Genomic DNA, 22204 nt, shown 5'->3' with positions numbered 1-22204 from the left:
ATGCAAATTGGACCGATAATTATGGAGAAACACCTTAAGCCTGGGGTTACGAACACCTACACTCAATAAGCACTTTATTATGTATTTATTGAACTTTAGACTCAATCTTTCTGCTGCTGTAGCCTATCCACTTAGACATTCTGCTGCTGTGGCCTATCCACTTAGACACTTTGTGTGTCCTGAGATGCTCTTCTGCATACCACTCTTGTAATGCGTGGTTATTTGCATTACTGTTACCTTCCTGTCAGCTCCTGTCTCCTCTGACCTCTCTCATTAACAACACATTTTTGCCCACAGAACTGTTGCTCAATGGATGTTTCTTTATTTTTCGCACCATTCTCTGCAAACTCTGGAGACGGCTGTACTTGAAAATCATGAGGTCAACAGTTTCTGAGATACTGAAACCACCCTGTCTGGCAAAAATCATTCCACAGTCATTTTCTTCCCCATGCTGATATTTGGTCAGAAACAGCTGAACATCTTGATCACGTCTCCATTCTTTTATGCATTTAGTTGTTGCCACATGATTGGCAGATAAAATATTTGCATTAACAAGCTGGTGTAGAGGTCTACCTAATAAAGTGGTCACAGTGTATTCACAACATCCTGAACAGTGCACATGAAGCAAAATGCCTGCCCACCAGTCTCTCAATAGCAAAAGCCACTGTTACAAGCAGGGCTCCATTACTTTGTCACTGCAGAGAGGTGTCTTTTAACAAGTTTTTATGGAAAGGGAATTAGGCTAATTAAACTACACACAAACAAAATCCAAAGATAACCAGGAGAAAATGTAGCAATCAGAACACCATATTAGCTTACTAATATTGCTATATACTACCCATATTAGAGCTAGCCACAAAAATGGATTACATACTGCATTCCACCAAAGATAAGACTCAATATTTATAACTGGCTTGTAGTTAGCGCATAACGTTAGCCTAACTATCATAATTTCCTAACGACATTGTATTATCAATATAATTTATGATAACCTGTATCACCTCTTGCTGCTAATGCTGGTTAACTTGTCTAGCAAGCAAACAAAGCTAGTTAACTAGCTAGGTGCAACATACAAAGGCGGTGTGTAGCGTTGTGGTTAAGGTGCTTGACTGGGACCCGCAAGGTCGATGGTTCGAATAAGATCCGCACAGCCGTTGGGCCCTTGAGCAAGGCCCTTAACCCTGCATTGTCTCCTGCTTAGTCTAATCAACTGTACGTCACTCTGGATAAGAGCGTCTGCCAAATGGCAATAATGTAATGTAAAAAGGCAGCCCTTACAATCTGCGAAAGGGACAATGTGACCTTGTTCGCATGATATGTCACGTTGTCCAATCAGAGAAAAAAATGTGGGCTATGCCAAAAGTACCATTTTTCTGTGGCCGTTTCCCTTCTTGTTATATTGCAGTTCAATGGTTGCACCAAAGAAAGATTAATGGAAAAATACAGTGTACCAGTCCTGAAACAGGTGGCTGTGAAATTCCGCTTTTGAAATAAGAGAGAATAGGAGTATCAAATCACACTAGGAACAAAGCCGGAGAATGGAGGAAATGGCCCTCTGAGCCTTTTGGTACACAGTGAATAACATGATAGCACCTTTTGTTTTGCAACGTACTAACGAATGGCACCGCCAACAAGAATCAGGTGAAAAATGAGCTGCTTGACAGGATGGCCCGCTGGCACAAGTGTTGTGTCTTTGTAGTGACCAGTGAAGACATCAAACTGGTCGGAGCCAGTGTATGTGTCTGCGTTTTCCACGACGGTACCTCTGTAGCTGCTCTGTTTGACACGGTTTAGGTTTCCGGACACAAGATCTCCTGGTGCTCCTCTTTTTGGATTCCTGCAGGCTGGGACCTGACAATCGCAAGTGTGCAGCCAAGACTGAGGCCCCTGAAGGGCCCCGGCTTTCGGCTGTTATTCACTGTTTGCACTGTTTGCAAAAACTCTCTATGCAGGATATATCTACAGGGCAATAGGGTTAAATCCTCTGGTTAGTTGGGCATGACTTGTTTTACCGCAGACAACTACCTGAATTTAGAAATTACCCAGAAGTCTTATGAGGTTACATAAATTTAAAAAATTTAAATGTGATAATGTACAGTATGGCCAGTGAGAGTTGCCTGATAGTAGTAAAAGTACAAAGAAGCTTCAGTGTTGCTTTTGTGTTTGTCAAGTTCTGTCGCCTATTTTTAGCAGGGACTTGGGGTTTGGCACCCCACCGCTGCAGGTGTGCGGTGCGTGGGGTGCAGAGGGGCCTCCCGGATCGGGTGCCTGTCCGGGGCCTCGCCGCGGTACTCCTGTGCAGATTCACGGCACGCCTGCCGGGGTCCTCCCGTGAGATGGATGGGGCGTGTGGGGAGGGTGCCGTGCGTCTGGCAGCGAAGATAATGAGAGCGACAGAGGAACCACGTGCTGGGGGAGGAAACCCAAAGATGGCGCTGATAAGGCTGCTTTTGTTCTCTCAGGTGTCAGGCACAGTAGGTGCAAACCACACACGCGCCTGTAACCTTGTGCGTAATCTCTTAAAATGAAATTACAGACGGCTTTTATGTGTATATTGAGATTTGAGGAGTGCATGACATGTCATCGCATTGTATCTGCATGTTTGTATCCTCCTTTTGAACTGGCAGGTTCAGAGATTCAGAATGCAGCTTTCTTTTGTTTTTTGAAGTAAACAGCAAACTCTCAAGTGTAAAATGAGTGAGGACCCTAATAGAGTGCATATCCTCCCTTTTGGTCTGGAACAGCTCACATTTTCAATAGATGTAGAAAATTGATTTCTGTTCATCATAGAAACTACTATACATTCAATGGTTGTTTCTAATGTATAGGCTGTGATAATAATGCGATCCACAAGCTAAATATTCTATCAGGCTTCGTGGAGATAATGGCTGCGATTGGTAATCCCTCTCTTATTCCTCTTTAGGGAGATGATGTTTCATATTTTAATGGCTTAAGGTGTGAATAACTTCCTTCAGCATGCACACATAACACAGCTTAATTGATTAGGTGTTACATGTACACTTGTGCATGAGTCATGATGAGCTTCATTTGAACCAGAGTAGTGGCTGTTGCAAATTTAGGCAGGGAAGACTGGTTTAAATCAAACATGCATTAGTGCAATCAATCCAATGTTTTTGAACAGAGCCATTCCTCAGTTCATGTCACCTCATCAGTTTATGTTCCTGATCCATCAGTGTTTTTGAGGTCTGCATTGTCAACTGTGGAGATAAGTGCTGGCATTCAACATCCATTATTTGTATTATTTCTTTGTTTAAATTTACATTCGCCATTTAACAGACATTTATTCGCTGTGAATTACAATTGCTTACAAAGGGTGTGCAAGCTTAAACAGGTAGGACAAGGAGCAATAATGATTCTGATTTATTTGTGTTATGACCAATAGCAAGTGTTGTCATGCAAACTCAGACATTAAAGTGTTAAGAGCCATAGTAGGTGCAAGAAGATATAGTAAGAGTTTAGGGATATAGTGGAAAAAATAGTAAATAGCAAAAAATAGATTTGAAGAGTATTATCTACCTCTGTTCCGTTTATACTATATGTAAGACAGGCAGATTTGTAACAGGTTGTTGGTATTGGCAGATGTACAATCACAAGTAGTACAAATAATAAAATGTACAGTTGCCTGAAGAACATCTCATAAGAACAGTAAATGGTGTTTGCATTCATAGTTGGGAAAGCAATTGACTAATTTGTAATCTTAACAGTAATCTCTGAGGCTTCAGGAGACAAAATAGGAATGCATACACGGAGAAGCACCCCATACCTTATAGACTCGTGGCTATCATCTTTGCCAGGGGTGTTTACACAAAGTATTAAACCAAGGGTGCCAGTAACCGTGAAATCTATTTTTTTGGGAAATATATGTTTTATTTGAAAATGTAAGACTTTGATTGATTCAACTGAATTATTAATAAAGCCCACTACTAAAATAGCTCACTAATAAAATAAAGCTTTTGTCAATAATTGTATTATTCTTTAGTTTACAGTATATTGTGGATATTTATCAAGGGTGCCAATAATTCTGGAGCCCACTTAAATGGGGAGGGATAGAGGGACAGAAGATTCTTTAGTGGTCATTGCGTTCTATTTGAGGGTATGCTGTATCAGGGGGCATTAAGACTGGGGTGAAAGTGGGACAGTTGTGGAAGGTGACCATTCGGCGGCTGTGATCAAATGGGTCAGTTGTATCTGAACGAGTTTAACTGACCCCAGCAGTGAGAGGCATGACCTGGAAACAGTACACTCTGAGAAGCAGTCGCCGCCTTTATAACTGCACCATGTATGAGTGACTGTGGATACACATGGCGTATCTCCGTAGCTTTGAGGTCTGTATGAATTACGACACATTTACAACAAGGCTATATTCTCTCCAAAGATGCAGCCAAACCCAGAGAAAAATACAAGGCAGAACGGCCACCGTCATCGTACGGCTGTTTATTTAACCTCCCACCCACGTCTTCACCTATGGCGGTTTGTGTCCATGGCAACACCGCTGATCAGAATGAGTTACACTTCAACAATAGTGAAAGGGGTGTGGTCAAGGCAGCAGTGGGGATCTCAAGCTGCAGCAAACTGCATGTGTGTGTGTGTGTGTGTGTGTGTGTGTTTGTGTGTGTGCATGTCTGCTCATGCATGTACAGATGTGCTTGTGTGGGCAGATACCATATGTCCATAATGGTAATGAGCTTGCAATCAGTGACAAATGAGAAATGCTAAATTGTTATCATTATGCTTCAGGGCTCCGACATTTACTATGGAGCTGCATAGGAAAGCAATTTAATCACCTACTGTTGGGGAAGCTTTATTAACTGTCACCATTTTTGATATTGCGATAGCTCCATGCAGGTAGTTCTGTGTGCCTTTTTGAGTTGATGGCATTGTAGATGACCCTGCAGTCCCATTTTAGTAATGACTTTACTCTTTCATTATGCTCAGCAGCATCCTGCATATGTGTGACAAATTGCTCTTTTTTCCCTCAAAGAGAGTGTGAGGGAAACCCAGGGAAACCCAGGCAAACCGGCTTGTGATGAACTCCCCAGCGGAGCTTGCCGACTTTAGCCTGCATTAGGAGCTCAGTGCGTACCCTCCATGTGGCCACAGCCCATGCTTCTGAATGCAGGAGAGCTTTTTGAAATGGGTACATCTTTACCTTTTGTCAGCGTAGCTCAGTGGCATGTATGTTCACATAAAGCAGAGCATTTTTGATTAATTGTTGAACCCCCCCCCGTCAGTCAGGAAAATAAAATGATAGAAAGTGGGAAAGTGTTGTTTATCTCATAGCCATTTTGATGAAAAAATAATGGTTCTTTTGGTGTTATCTTGAGTCCTATTGTATTTCACTGGCCAAATGCTGCATCAACATAGCATATGTATGCCAGTGAAAATGAACCTGGGGGAAATCTGTCAAGAACTGCTGGAAGGTTTTCAACGTGTCCAACGTTTCCGCTGTCCCTAAACACTTCACTGACATTTGACTTGCAAAGTGTACCCAAATCCCGCTTTGCATTCGCAGTTTAGGTACAACAGCAACAAAGAAGCAACAATTATTCTTGCAATTTATGCAAATCTAACAAGTGGGTGTGGAAGGGCACAGAACAAAAAGAGGTTGTGGAGAAGGCGATTTTGTGGGTCGGCAGTGTGTGTGTGTGTGTGCGGTGAGGAGCGTTATGGGGAGTGAGGCACTGATTCCTGATTTACAACACCGCTTGGACGTTTAGGCCTGGCAGCATTAGCACTGAGCTGAGCACTATTTAAATGGTTTTTGATTGATTCCAGAAAGTGCAGCTCCCCTTACCGATGCGGCCTTTACAGATAATGTGATGTGTCTGAGAGTATACATTAATGTTGTTGGAATTTTTCTGTATGTATTTGCTGTCAAATTACAGCAAGAAATTACTGTAAATGTAATTGTGCGATGCAGGGTTCATGTTGTATTCCTGTTTTTATACCTCCTGTACTGGGCAGTGAGAGGGATTAGCGACGGTAACCTAAAAGGGAATTTAAATGTGAATTCAGAGCACACAGTATTGTTTAAAACAGGAAATTGCTCGCTGTGTGTTGTAAATTCTATCCCAGTGGGGAAGAGTTCGATTACGATTACCTGTATTATTTCATTTGTCACCTTATTTTGGTACGTGATCGTTTTGCTAGTGACAGCCTGTTTCCTTGACCAACGGTGCAGGCATTATGAAGGCACAATAGAAGAATCTTCCTTTGTGAGCCAAAATCGGGCATCTTGGTTCTCTCAGTGTGACATGCCGATTTAGTGAATCTTAGCCTCCGATGGAAGACTGGCAGTGTCAGATATTTTGGGCGAAAATTGTGCAGTGAGACAGCTGCTATGATCAAAGACAATTAACGTCTAATGAACAACAAATAGAAGCTTCGTTATACAATACATGGCGTAGCTACTGCAAACAATACAGGTAACACTCTAACCACGACAAGAACATTTCTAGTGTCACTTTCAATACTAAAATAGTACTTGCATTTGGATGCCTAGGCTAGTTAAGTGCACCGTTAAAATGGCATTGCTTTTGCTACCACTCTCAAACCGTTTTGCAGTCTAAATAAATAGCCAAAGTTGAGACACCAGTCAGTAAGAATGTAGCTAATATCCAAATGGAAACCAAGAAAAGACAACCAACATTAAAAAACAGAAGCTATAGAAGAACATGCTCTTTTAAAAAGCAGAAGCTATAGCAGAAAATTTAATACAACAAGCTTCATAATGTTTGGAACAAATGTAGTTAAAGACGAGCTGAAACAGAAGTTAGAGCAACACTAGTTCCGTGATATGACGCATAAGTGAGTGAAGCAGATCTGATGGGGGGAAATTTTTGGAGGGCCGGGATTCGATTTGACTGACATTAAATGAAGAGGGGGAAGCAGTAGCCTATGGCTCCGGGGGAAGAATACATGCCGCGGCGACATGTGATATACTAAATAAACACCCACTGGTACGAGAACACATCAAATCTCCTTTTCTAGGAGGTGGATGGAAAAAACGAATTACCATTTTATTATTTATTTTGGAATATATCTTTATATCTTTATGATGTGTTCATATGGTTATGAAGAATGGACTAACTTGAGGAAAAAGGGCACTTTTATACATAATATATATTTATCCATTTGATACATTGTAACTATATAAGGATACTTTATACTTATAGTTACAACTTCACACTGGAAAGCAGGGCAGAGTTATATGTGGAGTTGTAAGTGTGTATGGTGCATAGGGTTTCCTAATAAAAAATATGACCTTCGCAATAAACCACCTACATTGTGCCAGTCAAACAAAACAGTAGCTATTAGTCAAAAAACATTTAAAAATGCTAATACTGCAAGAGTCTTTGTCATCAAGTGTTTTGTTTTTCTTAAATAGTTTCAGCAATGTTTCTTGAGTGCCTGTCATGTTATTTGCTTGCTTTGGGTATCTTCCATTATGTGTCAACAAGTGAGCTAAAGAACCTGTCATGCCTGGAGCATTCAGTTCTATGTACTGGTGTAATTAAAGGTTCAGGATCTTGGATGCATTTTGCTGTTTCCCACCAAGAGAGCCTGTCAGTAACAGATGAGCCTTCTAGCATGTTCAGTAGGCTACATCAAGTCCAAAAACAGTAACTAAAGGATTATACAGGGAATTAATAGTGTGTTTTTTTAGGATTAGTCTAGTTGTGTATACAAAACCAGACTGTAAGGCTTCTGCATTTAATTATTTGTTTGCTATGTACATGAACATTCATTTAATCATAACTGTCCGATTATAGATGAGGAATGTTGAAAGATCAATATGGTCTTATGTGGATGTTGATCTGGGAAGACTGCTCATGTAATGCATCTTACACATGTGAGTGCATTCCTCCTGCTGTGGAAATGGAGTTGCAATGCTGTGATGGAAGTTATGTCGAGTTTTCTGATCTCTTACTTTGGGTTCTCCTCTGCTGTAATATCCAGTTCTGCAAGCTTGAACAGCTTGAAAATTGAACCTGGCAAGCTGGTCACAAGCTGGTCTAGCTGGGTATGAGCAGGTCAACCCGCTAGTGCTGGTACAGTAAATTGTCTGTTTCAAAACATAGCTTGAGCTGGTCCAACCATGTCAAGCTGGGAACTGGTCTGAACTGGTCAACCAGCTTAACCATGCTGAGCTGGGAACTTGTCTGAACTGGTCAGCCAGCTGCCAGCCATTTCAAAACATAGCTTGAAATATTTCCAGCAGGGTCTACTCCTCACCTCCATGCCAGACCCTTCCCCCTCATAGGGCGTGGCTTCTCTATGACCCCTGTTCCATTTGAAGCTGAAGGACAGAGCCTGACTCTCCACGGCTTGACTGGATACACCCTAGCATGGCAGAGGTTGTTCCGGCTAAGATTCTGGCGTCGTGTCACATTTAACAGGCCTGGGTGCCGGCTGTAAATGTGACTACTCCACCCACTCTGCCACATGCCTCGCATGTTTGGAGGGAAGGCTGACTCAGTGACTAGGGCTCGTGTACTGTATGTGGGGAGTGCCGACTAGCTTAAAGCACTCATGTAAGTGCCACAGGACTGCTGTTGCTTGATGAGACCAAGGCCCTAGTCTAGCAGAATGCACTGTGGTGTGTCAACAAAAACAAATTCCTTAAAATCATTCTTGTTGCGGTGTTTTTCTTAACCCAACCAACTTATGCATGGATGATTAAATCTAAGCTTGGGTAAGGAATGGATTTTTATTTTTGCTTTATCATTGTCCATTTGCCAGAAGAGATTTTTACAAAATGCGTGGGCATGCATTTGCTACAGGGCTAGTTACATACACTCAGTGATCACATTATTTGGTAAACCTGTGCACCGGCTTGTTAATGCAAATATTTAATCAGCCATTCATGTGGCAGCAACTAAATGCATAAAAGCATGCCAACGTGGTCAAGAGGTTCAGCTGTTTTTCAGAACAAATGTCAGAATGGGGAAGAAAAGTGATCTAAGTGACCATGGAATGATTGATGATGCCAGACAGGGTGGTTTGAGTATCTCAGAAACTGCTGATCTCCTGGGATTTTCACACACAACAGTCTCAACAACAGAGTTTGTAGAGAATGGTGCGGAAAACTAAAAACATCCAGTGAGCAGCAGCTCTGCAGGCAGAAACATTGTTAATGAGCGAGGTCAGAGAAGGGCCAGACTGGTCGTAGCTGACAGGAAAGTGACAGTAATGCAAATAACCAAGCATCACAGTGGTATTCAGAAGAGCATCTCTGAACACACAATGCGTCAAACCTCTAAGCAGGAGCAGAAGACTTCATCTCTAAAGAAATAAGTCTAATAAATACCTAATAAAGTTCACTGAGTTTACATGGGTCATGTTAGCATCACCTTAAAAGTATAATAGGTAAGATTTTTGTGTTGAAACATTGTTACAAGACCATTGTAAATCCCTTCCTATCATTTAAAAAAGGCTCAGTGACATGTTGACTCTCCCTCTGCCTGTGCTTATAGTCCTTAAATTCAGGTTTCAAAATATACCGTTGACGGCCCGACACTCTATACCAAAACATTGTACAGCTGTACAGTAATTCAAGCTCATTGGTTGAAAATTGGTTCTAATTGCCACAGCCAATGGCGTTTCAACGTCAGCACATTTACAGAGAAGGGGGAGGGATAAATGGTGCTGTGGTTTGAAGGCGTTTGATGCTGCTATTCCTCTCTTGACCTATTGCACCTTTAATGCATACATACTTCACATATACAGGCTGAGAAATGTCTTTATCCTTGAGAGACCAGAGGGAAGGATGGGTCAGAAGGATAATTCCTTTTAGTGTGCTGTGGAATTACTCCCTCGGATGATAACAGCTTAATTAGCAGGCTGATCAATGCCTCTGCCCTTGTTTTGGCCCAATAAAGAATCAGAGAGACTGCCACCTCAACATCTTCCAGGGCACTGTGATTGATCGTTAGGAAATGGATATTAATGAGCTGCTTGTGAAAGCCACAGGCCAGGGAAATGCTTCCTATTGCAGCAGTGGCTGTTCCTGCATTAGTGGCATGTTAGATATTCAGAGATAAAATCTAATTTTAAGCCTGGTATTGTGAAAAAAACTTGTATCTATTAATTTAATATAATTACTTATTTGCACAGATTTATAAAATACATAATCCAAAATTATAACCAAATATAGGGATAATAAAAATCTATAATATTTGGTAATGTGGACAGTGTGGATAGTGCCTAATAATCATAAGGAGGAACAATATTTGCGGAGATTGTATGCTGATTGCATTGCTGTGTTGTTGCATAGAAACCAGATGCTTATTCATTGTACGTAATTGACCGCATTGAAGGAGAAAGTGACTTTAGACTTATTCAGTCCCCTAGCAAGTCAGGGGAGGTTCTGCAGTGCATTTATTGGATTATTAATCACAGTGACGGGGCCTCTACAGGCAAATGCTGCTTTCATCATTACAATTTTATTTTATTTTGAAATTGAATTTGTCAATTGTGGTTTCAAGGCTAAATAAATACTTGGTCCACACAAGTAAACACCCCAAATGTATATACTCATACTGTGCCCCTGTTAAACTCCGCTCAGAGGAACCCCAAGATTTTACAGTAGACGAGGGCTAAGGTCAGCGAGAGGGATACAAATTGAGGTGATTATCCCACATCATTCTGGGGATGACAAAGAAGTCTTCAGTCAACAGTTGGGCTAACCACTGGGTCATTACGGTGCAGTGCTGGTCCATATTCAGTGTTTATTAACATGTTTGAAGATGTGGTGACCTGGCTTTCTTCCTTCGCAGTTTATTTTGTTTTGGGGTTTGTGGTGTTTCAGTGTTTCCCTTGGCACACACTGCCACTGTGCACTAATTCTTATAATACTGTGACAGTTGGTCTCAGCTGAAATTTTAATAAGACATTGTTTGGTTATGCTTAGGTTCAGTAAACCACAACCTTTAAGGACGGAGAAAGGTTACAGTTGGCTATGCTGTTTAGGCTTCGATAATTGTATCTCTAACAGACCCACCCACACTCAGAACCTCAGCGATGGTCCTCCGGGCTTGATGATGTGGATTTTACTTTGTGATGTTGTGGCCTGCCACAACTTTCTGACCAGGTTTGTGTGTGTATTTTTCTGTCTGCTGTTTGTTTAACCATGCAGCTCCTTCAACCACCCAGGGAGCCGTCAACATGTACTAACATGTCCAACATGTACTGCTCCCCAAACTAGTTGGGATTGAATTTGCTGTTTAGTGTTGGAGGGCACTTTTGTCTTTGTGAGAGGCATTACCTGGAGACAGATTTGAGGGTCTCGGCCCGCTGCGCTGATGCAGTGAGAAGGAGGGTCTGAAGTGGCGGTCTCTTAGAGACCACGTGACTGACAGCTCTCTGATTCTGAAGCAGGGAGTCGTGACTCTGAGCAGCCTCTGGGCTAAGGAAGGGGAGGGGGGAGGAAGTGGTGAGGGTGGAGCCGGGTTGTGGACGGTATAGCGTGACTGGCAGGTGTGACGTGGGCCTCTTAATCGGCCCCCCCTGTGTTGTTGCACCGACCCCCCCCCAACCTCCCTTCACCACCGCAGAAAGGGACTGAGAGCATGTTGTTATGACCCCTTCCGGAGGTGCCATTCTCAGCCACCCACCACCAAGACCCATAGACACTTTGCAGAACTATAAGTGGGATTTGATTTACCCTGATGGATCTGTGCATTTACTGAAAGCCTGCTCTCTGCCCCTGACATGTGGAGTCCTGTGTTAGCCTCCATGCTGGAATAATATGCCCCAGAGATCCACTGAGCAGGTAAATGTCCAGGTCAGCTGATTTTGCTTGGTTTATCAGTCCATGACTCTCTTTTATAATACAAGACATATAATCCATAATATAATATATATTGTTTGATAAAGCAAGTACCAGTATTATAATATTTGGACAAAAGCACACAATAACTACAATTGCTATAATATAAGGACAGTATTCCTAATTCATCAGAATTTCACCCATAAATAGAGATAAAATTCTAGTAGTATTGTGTAAAACAAAACAAAATGAACAAGAGCTTTTGGTTATTATTTGTTTAGTACAGGTAGTCTTTTTTATGTTATTCAGGCTTGCTTGCAGGCATTGGTTCTAAATAAATGATGCAAACTTACGCACACTCGACCTTGCAGAGTTCAGCATCCCAACTCAGCCGAATAGAAGGGGCCGCACCCATTATGGTGACTTTAAACTTTACAAGTGGTTCCTATAAAGCATTTCATGTGGTCTTTTCCCAGTCTTTAATTGTCAACTGTATGATAATCTCTCTCTGTCAACCTCTCTCTCTCGCTCTCTCCTGTCTCCAACATTTGCATATTCTCTTTTCAGAGCCGCTAGTTCATATAATGCATCTTAATCATCGTGAGGGTAGTTGTGTTTGACTGCACTTCAACTCCTGATCTTTGCATTGTACATTCCACCAGATAAGCACATCTCTCAAAAAGGAAGGTAGAGTAAAATAGTATACTGTAAGCAGCTCTCTCTTTCCAAAGATGACTGTATTATCACTCTATCACTGGCAAACTTAGGGACACTTCTAAAATAGTCAATCTCAACTATTTCGGTATGACTTGCTATTTCTATGAATAACGTCTGAGAGGATGTGGTTTATTTTTGGGTGAAGTACACCTACGCATTGTGCACATGAGAACAGAAGATCAAAGGTTCAGTCAGTTTCCCTGTTGCACGGGGTGCTGATTAGTGCAGAGGACAGCTTCTGCCACCAATGTAAAATGCTATTTTTGCAAGTAGCATACTGTACCTGTACCATATAGATAAAAAGTAGCAACAGGTCTTGGTATTAATGCGTGCTGTGGGCCCCAGAATTATTGGCACCCTTGATAAATATGCACAAAAAATACTGTAAACTAAAAAATTATACTGTTAAAATAATGTGTGTGTGTGTGTGTATGGGTGTCCATGTGTCTATCTGTTATAGCAACTCTTTCTCTCCTCTTCTGTATTCTCCACCAGCAGGCAGGGGGCTAGTGTAAGTTTGCCTGTTTCCATGGTAATCATGCATGCCAATGTCTTTGCACATTGTTCCTGGCTCTCCAGAAGACAGAATCTGGCCGCCTCTGTCCGTAGACATATCCACACAGCCCAGTTTGTGACGCTGGTTTGTAGGAGACATTAAACTGTGTGATGAGAGTGTGTGAAGTACCTCGGCTGCATACAAGGCCAGTTATGTAACGTTAATAAGAGGGCTTCATTTCAAATTATGCACAGTGGTTTCTGTGGCAGTTTTTGCAGTTCAGAGTGTTATTTCTAAACATTTGTAAGGTATATTCACAGCTTGGAGAATTTTGCATACATGGAACCTATGAATGTGTATCCTTGGAATTTGCATTCTGAATAAGCTGTTTACGAACCCATCTCTTTTAAATTCTCTTTCAGCTGTGCAACAGGTGTTTGAGTATGCATGGTCTCTCGCAGTATTGTACTGTACATAGGAACCATAAGAGCATGTGGGTCTGATGCTTATGTCCTTGGTGCAAGCAGGGGAGGAATGCTCACAAAACACGGAGAGAGAGAGAGAGAGAGAGAGAGAGAGAGAGAGAGAGAGAGAGAGAGAGAGAGAGAGAGAGAGAGAGAGAGAGAGAGAGAGAGAGAGAGAGAGAGAGAGAGAGAGAGAGAGAGAGAGAGAGAGAGAGAGAGAGAGAGAGAGAGAGAGATTTTTTTGTTATCAGTTGCAAATGCATGTCTGTACCAGTCATTTGGGGACAGTTTGCTGTAGGTACCACCACCTGGTGGCTGCAACAAGCACTGCAGTCTTTAATTAGGTGATACTATTTCTACTATTTGGCAGAGACGCACCATAGTAACCATCCAAAGCATTACTAAGGTACCAAATGTCAGAAAGGAAAGAAGGTTTTGTTGGTAAACTATGTTTACTAAAGAGTGCAACAGCGACTGTGATAGTCAAAGTGTTGGGGGCTTCAATTTAGCACAAGCCATGTTATACTGTATGGATGCACACTGGAAGTAGGACATTCAAGGAAAGAGAAGAGAAAATTCCTGGAGATCAGCATGTTCTGACATACTCAAACCACCCTGTCTGGCATCAACAATCATTCCACAGTGAAAGTCACTTTGATCACATTTCTTCCCCATTCCGACATTTGGTCTGAACAACAGCTGAACCTCTTGACCACATCTGCATGGTTTTTATGCATGTAGTTGCCTCCCGATGAATGGCTGATTAAATGTTTGCATTAACAAGCTGGTGTACAAGTCTACCTAATAAATTGCTCAATCAGTGTATGGGCTATGGCTATTTCCACACAGCAGGTCAAACCCGATCTTTAGGACTGACAGAACACACTGTTAATTTGCAAGTGATCAGATTTGTGTCTTCAGGCAGTGTATTAATTTGTTGGCAAATCTGCATTGGTTGCAGTTATAAGAACGTAGGCGTGAATATGTAACTAAGCGCCTTCAAAGATGGTGCATTTCTCCAATAGTGAGACTGAGTGCTGCAGTCTATGTGCATCCCCCCTTTGAACTCTTGATACGCTCTATGGCAGGGGTCACCAACCTTTTTGAAACTGAGAGCTACTTCATGGGTACTGAGTCATACTAAGGGCTACCAGTTTGTTTTGTCACGCGCACAATACTGACCTTTGAACTAGAGTAGGTCAGAGTTCACCTGAACTTATCTAAACTTCATGTATAATAAACATATTTTTAAGATATTGTCATTTTTAAATCTATATAAATGCAAGTGTGATTAAAAAAAATAGCAACAGAATAAAATTAAATTTCAGATGCAGCTCACTAGTGAGTTGTGCTATTTTTAGAACAGGCCTGCGGGCGACTCATGTGGTCCTTGGGGGCGACCTGGTGCCCGCGGGCACCGTGTTGGTGACCCCTGCTCTATGGCATCCACCCACAGTGACAGCAGACTGGTGTTCTCCAACTTGTTGCCCGGTTCTCTTGCCTCTCATACATTTTGTTTTGTTTGTTACTTGGTGCTGCGCATGTGGGATAGCAGGTGTAGCAGGTCCTTGCTCATTGGCCATCTTTTAATTGCTGCCTATGGCCTGCCCTTTGGTTCATTGATTTAGCTGTCTGTAAATCTGTTATTACAGTTCTGCTTGGACATTCATCAAACAATCTGTTGGTGTATTGTTTGATTAGAATATCCAACAAGCGGACTGGACTTGTACAGTATTTATTTACCTTAATGTGTATAGCTCACTATCTAGAAAGCACTAATGTGTGTTTAGTTATATATAAGCTTCCCAGACTGAAGTCTCACAGCTTGGTAGTGATTGGGGTAGCAGGCATAGGAGGTCCCACGGTTTTATTGCTACCTGTGGCCTGCCCTGTGGCTCATTGATTTTACTATCAGTTCAGTCTGAAACGCTCAGCTGGATTGTCACTCTTGTCCTGCATGGTCTCTATTTGGTATGCTTAAATAGAGAGCGCACTGAATGGAGCCACATCTTAAATGAATCAGAGCTGTTCAAAAGCGATAATGAGATCTGCTCAATGGTGTTTGATGGTTGATTTTTGTGAAGCGTATGCCAGCATGTTGTGGAAGCTGATTGATTGATAGATAAACTGAAGTCTTTCAGAATGTGACCCTGGCTAAGCACTCAGCCCCACTAAATACAGCCTTCAATGAAAGCAATTTAAATCTTTTAAACCTGTAATCTTTACAGCTAAATGCAAAACTATCGGGACAGTGACACAATTTTTGTTGTTTTGCTGCACATTTTCTTCTCCACACTTTTCTCTTTCCATCACCTTGCTACAGGACAATTTGTAAATGTATTTTAGCTGACATTAGTAACATTATCAATTATATATACTATACGCACACAAACGTACTAAAACATCATTACAAGCCAAGTTCCCTAACCATTATGCTACACTGTCTTTGTATGCCCCACTGAAAGTGCAGGGCAGTTCAGACCCCAGATGAGTTGAATGGAATATTCCAGTCTCTGTGACTTCCTGCTGTCAAACCCCTGACTGCCCATGCAAATATGGTATAAGGCGGTGGATTTATGTATGCTCATCATTCCGGAACGTTCTTGCCTGGACAGGCCTCTGATCAGATTGAGTTCACAGCTGAGTGTGTTCAGTCCTGTACCATCTTTGAATACTGTCACTTCATAGATGTCCATATATGACTGTACATGCTAAAGGGCTTTCTATTAATAGAAGGAGGCCATCACATGCTCCCTATAGACGTTTGAAGCTCTTTTCTGTTTGAAGCTCATTTTAAAAATATAATAATTTTATATAATATATATTTTTAAAGGCAGTGACATCATCTGACTGATATTGACAACAGTAATTTTTTTTAACTAAATTTCCTCACATCTTGTCATAAACACAAACCTTGGGTGCCTGTATTGTTCCTACACACACTGCTAGTAATACTGCTCCTGGTTTACAGCTTTATTGATTGGTTTTCCTCATATGAGCATATAGGAACATGGCAACTCTGATTTACTGCTTAAATCCTTCATCAGCTATTTGTCTAATGCAGGGGTCACCAACCTTTTTGAAACTGAGAGCTACTTCATGGGTACTGAGTCATACTAAGGGCTACCAGTTTGTTTTGTCACGCACACAATACTGACCTTTGAACTAGAGTAGGTCAGAGTTCATCTAAACTTCATGTATAATAAACATATTTTTAAGATATTGTCATTTTTAAATCTATATAAATGCAAGTGTGATTAAAAAAAAATAGCAACAGAATAAAATTAAATTTTAGATGCAGCTCACTAGTGAGTTGTGCTATTTTTAGAACAGGCCTGCGGGCGACTCATGTGGTCCTCGGGGGCGACCTGGTGCCCGCGGGCACCGTGTTGGTGACCCCTGGTCTAGTGTCACTTTAATTTTTCTGAATGCATTAAGGAAAATAATGGTTGATGAGACTCTGTTGCATCAGAGTCCATCTTAAACAGAAAAACAACAACAAAACAGTACCTCCTTTAAAGACAGATTGATGTTACTGTGAGCCTGTTATTCTTTGATAGCAATTCCTGGCATTGTGGAAATAAGGAGTGCACTGTATAGTTTAGTATATTATAGCATGGTACAGTGTAGTATGACATACAAGGTAACAGTGTAGCACGTGGAAAGAGGAATTACATCACTATGGTTGTAGGCTTAATTCCTAGGTGGAGCCCTGCTATTGTACCCCTGAGTACTGTACTTATCTTAATTTTTACTGTAAATATTCTACTGTGCAAATGGATTGTTTGTACAAAGAATGTCAGTTGCTCTGGAGAAGTGCATCTGCTAAATAATTAAAGTTTTTCAAATGTGCTGTGATAATAGTTGCTGTGCAGGCAATGGTGTGAAAAACAAAAAACATCCAGTGAGCAGCAGCTCTGCAGGCAAAAATGACTTGTTTATGAGAAAGGTCAGAGGAGAAGGGCCATACTGGTCTAAATGGGTAGACTACAGCAGCAGCATACCAATTAGTCTAAAGAAAGTGCAATAAATGCCTAATAAAGTGCTCAGTAAGTATACAATCTCATTCCTTGCCAGTTCACACAGAGGGTGGCCTTTTAAACGCCGAGAATTTTCTTGTGCGCTTTCCCAGTGACTCAGTCCTGCTGACTGAAGGGGCATTTATTTACCTCAGCGCAGCCTCCCCCCGCCTCCTAAGAGAGAAACGGCGCGGGTGTTCAGCGGGAGTGTGGGGGACAGCAGAGCGATGGACTGGCTGGCGGCCTTGTTTGAGAGCCGGGGCAACATCCCCGGCCCTGGCGCTATCTTGACTGATGAGTCTGTCCTGGCAGCGGCTGCCAAGAAGCTGAGTTTATAAGCAGGACAGACTCTGCCACTGTGCCCCTTCCGCCAACGCTGCACAGCTGTTCCGCACAGCAGTAATTGATTCACTCAGTCCTACCTGCCGCAGTCAGAATTATTCAGCAGCCCTGAGCAATCGCTCTGGATCAGGCATGGACGGTGATGAGCATCGTCTTTATGTGGCATATATTTGACAATGACAACCACTTGCTTCCATCAGAATCAAGGTGGCTGCTCTTTGCAGAGCTTGCAGCAGCTGCTTTTAAGGATGATGGGGTATTATGGAAGTATTATTAATACTTGTAATACTTTACTCACAATTTGGAATCTCCAGTTGTATTTTTGCTAGTGCTCATTGCTGAAACATCTGCTATCCAGGATACAATGCAAGTGCAAATGCATAGACAACAAGAAGACTTTACTTGGGAAACAGAGCTAGAACTAGCAAGAATCACAAACAGAGCAAATGCTGGGGAATTGATTCACAAGGGTGATCCAAGCAGCCTGCAACAAGTGCAACACAAAACCTAAGACACAAGTGAAAATGATAAACTAATAAAATGCAAGCACAGCCAATAGTAAAAGCAATCATACAATGATAACACAACTCACACCGAAGAAAGGTGAAACAAAATAAAAAAGAAGCAAGTAAATAATCCAATATAACACTGACGAGGAACAGGGACCAAGCGTACAAGACAGAAAATATCAAGAACTGGCGGCCTCTGGTGGTCAGAGACAGGAACTGTGACACAGAGCCTTAACAGGATGAGCCCCCCAGGGTCTAGTTGCTTTTTAATTAACTCGTATGTGATTGTACTGTCTCTCAGGTCGTTCCCAACACCCAGCTGACACTGCCATGGATATACAACATACACAGATACCATTGGAGAGGCAAAATCAAGCAACATTGCAATCTCTCTCTCTCTCTTTGCCAGAAAAGTGTGAAGGAGGGACTCCTGCTCAAACAGACCAGCTCCTTCCAAAGGTGGAAGAGGAGATATTTCAAGCTTCGAGGACGGACTTTGTACTACGCCAAAGACTCCAAGGTTAGAGACAGGGGCACTTGCTGACTTTATCCCAAGTTTCAATAGATCATTATATTGCTTATAATCACAGGTGGATAGTCCAAGGGTCCGAAATGATACATTTTGATCCCATCACTTGATAACCCAAACTCACAAAATGTATCAGCTAGGAGGTAGAACTAATTAGTGAAATCAGATGGCTGAGTTAATGGGTGGAAGAAACACTCATTTACGTGGTGACCCCTCTTAATATTGTTTGTAGGTACAGTCGTGTCTGTAAAGGTGTACATGCTGAATAATTTTTGAGCATTCGTGTATATGTGTGTGGTTTTGCAGTCTCTAATATTTGATGAGGTAGACCTCTCAGATGCCAGTGTGGCAGAAACCAGCACCAAGAATATCAACAACAGCTTCACGGTAATGGCAGCATCTCACTCAGCAGACACACATGTGGAACAGTCTTAACTATAAACAGTTTATAGTTTGTGTATACCTTTTGTGGCTGCACAGCCAGTTTACACCTCTTTCCCTTTTGGTCTTTCTCTCTCAGGTCATCACTCCCTTCAGGAAGTTGATGTTATGTGCGGAAAGCAGGAAGGAGATGGAAGACTGGATTAGCGCTCTGAAGTCTGTGCAGAAGTGGGAGAGTTACGAGGTGCATAGTCTGTCGCCCTTGCTCCACTACTGGGATTGTTATCCATCCATCCATCCATTATCTTAACCCGCTTATCCTGAACAGGGTCGCAGGGGGGCTGGAGCCCATCCCAGCATACATTGGGCGAAAGGCAGGAATACACCCTGGACAGGTCGCCGGTCCATCGCAGGGCACACACACCATTCACTCACACACTCATACCTATGGGCAATTTAGACTCTCCAATCAGCCTAACCTGCATGTCTTTGGACTGTGGGAGGAAACCGGAGTACCCAGAGGAAACCCACGCAGACACGGGGAGAACTTGCAAACTCCGCAGAGAGAGGCCCTGGCCGATGGGGATTCGAACCCAGGACCTCCTTGCTGTGAGGCAGCAGTGCTACCCACTACACCGGGATTGTTATTTATTATAATAATTTTATTATTATTATTTTTCAGATATTCTAATAAGACCCCACAATGAATTGTATCCCCTTTGACGGACATGAGTCTCAGGTCTTAATCTCGAGAACCATATATGCTCTATCAAAATCAGTTGCATTAACCCCAAAATGTGTATGTATGTAAAATTAACAAGTGATTTAAGAGAACTTGGCCATTCACCAATTTTCGCGTATTTAGAATTTTTTCTTAAGTAGGAACAAAATATATGAGTGGTCCCGACCTTTCTTACGAATAATGTAAACAACACATTCCATTATTTTGTTATGGAGAGGCTCACCTGACTCTCAGAACTCCGATCAAATTTTCTAACTCAAATATGAATCAAGATACAAATTTCTCGCCTTTTCAGAAATGTGTTTTAGTGGACTGTTTAGGAGGAATAAGATAAATTTGGGTGGAGTAGCTCCGCTCCTCTCAGTGACGGACAGTGCTTCTTTCGTCATACCTTTGTCAGTTCAACATGGAGCACTTCTCTGGGATGCACAACTGGTACGCCTGCTCTCACGCCCGCCCCACTTTCTGCAACGTGTGCCGAGAGGCCCTGCCAGGGGTCACCTCTCACGGACTGTCCTGTGAAGGTACAGCCGTAAATTCACCCTCATTCTCCCCGTTCACCATCTGCATTATCTACAAGATTATAATCACAAAAGAGCAAGTAGCTGATTTGTGCTTAATGAGCTGTCGCATGTCAGTTTTCCACAGGTTTTCTCCAGACAATGGCTGACACATCGTTGTCTTTAAAGTGGAAAGCATAACCTGTACCATTGGTTCAAAAACAGTTTGTGATTAACAGCCCATTTTTGCCCCTCCCCTTAGTGATTTAATGAAGCTTAACTTCCTATTAGTAGATAAATGTAATGCATAACCACATCCACACAGCTGGGCTTCTTTATTCATTACTATATACACAGACTTAAACACACACACTCACACACACATGGATGTGGTTATGATATGTCTGTCTGCATTGTCAGTCTGCAAGTTCAAGGCCCACAAGCGCTGTGCTGTGAGGTCTACCAACAACTGCAAATGGACCACGCTGGCATCGATCGGAAACGACATCATTGAGGATGACGACGGAGTGAGTCATTCTTGTGCCTCCTTTACAGAAATGGAGTATACTGCAATACATTGAATTAAAAGTTTAATTAAAAGCTTTACGGCAGCAAAACTTCACACAGACTATACTGCGGTATATTGTATTTGTGAAAGGGATTACATAGTAATATGAACTTTTAATTCAGCCCATATACTGGAGTCCCACAGAGGGCAGGGCTACAGTGGATAGAGATCCTCTCCTCGCTGGGTTTTGGCACAGCCCCCAAAGGCTCTCACAGGGTGCTAATGAGGCATGCTGAGAGTGTACTCCTCTCTCACACAGGGATGATTTGTGATGTATTCATGGCGGGAGTGTGACTTAACGGTTATGGATGGTCATGGGGTTACATGCACATACCTATACATGGATATTGTGCAACGCAGTTAGCGCTAACCTCAGGTCCATGTACAGCTGGTGTGTCGCTAACATACTTGTGCCATGTGTATGCTTTAGGTGTCCATGCCGCACCAGTGGATGGAGGGAAACCTTCCTGTCAGCGCTAAGTGCAGGGTGTGCGACCGCAACTGTGGCAGTGTGAGACGGCTTCAGGACTGGCGCTGTCTGTGGTGCAGGGCCATAGTGAGTCTAACCCCTACATGTCTGTGTGCACCTGTCCCTGTCCAAGTCTCCACACACTGTTACCAGAAAGATTATCATAACGATCGATGAGCTTGGAGGACCTGAAAATAAAACCAAATCTGGTTTGCCCGTAGCGGCCTGTGGCGTAGTGGTTAAGGTAAATGACTGGGACACGCAAGGTCAGTGGTTCTAATCCCGGTGTAGCCACAATAAGATCCGCACAGCCGTTGGGCCCTTGAGCAAGGCCCTTAACCCTACATTGCTCCAGGGGAGGATTGTCTCCTGCTTAGTCTAATCAACTGTACGTCGCTCTGGATAAGAGCATCTGCCAAATGCCAATAATGTAATAAGTCTGAATGAACCTGGATAGAAGTATGAGATCACAGACACCCATACAAGTGTCTTTCCAACACAACATTTTTCAACATTGCAGTAAGTCTCTATAACATTTTGGTAAATAACTATGCTGTAGTGTTTTAAAATATGTATCAGTTGGCCAAGCAACAAGGGTGCATAAATCCCCTGTTGATTTGGCTAGGATTATCTTTCTCTTGTTACCATTATTTCAAGTACAGCTCATACAGAAAAAA

At 42.3% G+C, this 22204-nt stretch overlaps 1 protein-coding gene across 2 annotated transcripts in view; it reads left to right on the top strand.

The window, feature by feature from the left end:
• The window catches only part of LOC133133634 (diacylglycerol kinase delta-like), a 56563-nt gene that overhangs the window by 13924 nt on the left and 20435 nt on the right, over positions 1-22204 (top strand). For both annotated transcript variants that reach the window (XM_061249742.1, XM_061249741.1), the window contains exons 3-8: positions 18748-18858; positions 19174-19254; positions 19388-19492; positions 20391-20514; positions 20911-21017; positions 21489-21614. In XM_061249742.1, coding sequence (XP_061105726.1) covers positions 18748-18858; positions 19174-19254; positions 19388-19492; positions 20391-20514; positions 20911-21017; positions 21489-21614 — 654 coding nt within the window. The remainder of the gene's footprint in view (positions 1-18747; positions 18859-19173; positions 19255-19387; positions 19493-20390; positions 20515-20910; positions 21018-21488; positions 21615-22204) is intronic.

Source organism: Conger conger, chromosome 7 (genome assembly GCF_963514075.1).
Source record: "Conger conger chromosome 7, fConCon1.1, whole genome shotgun sequence".
In the NCBI taxonomy this organism is placed as follows: domain Eukaryota; kingdom Metazoa; phylum Chordata; class Actinopteri; order Anguilliformes; family Congridae; genus Conger; species Conger conger.
This window is presented reverse-complemented; position numbering and strand designations above follow the sequence as displayed.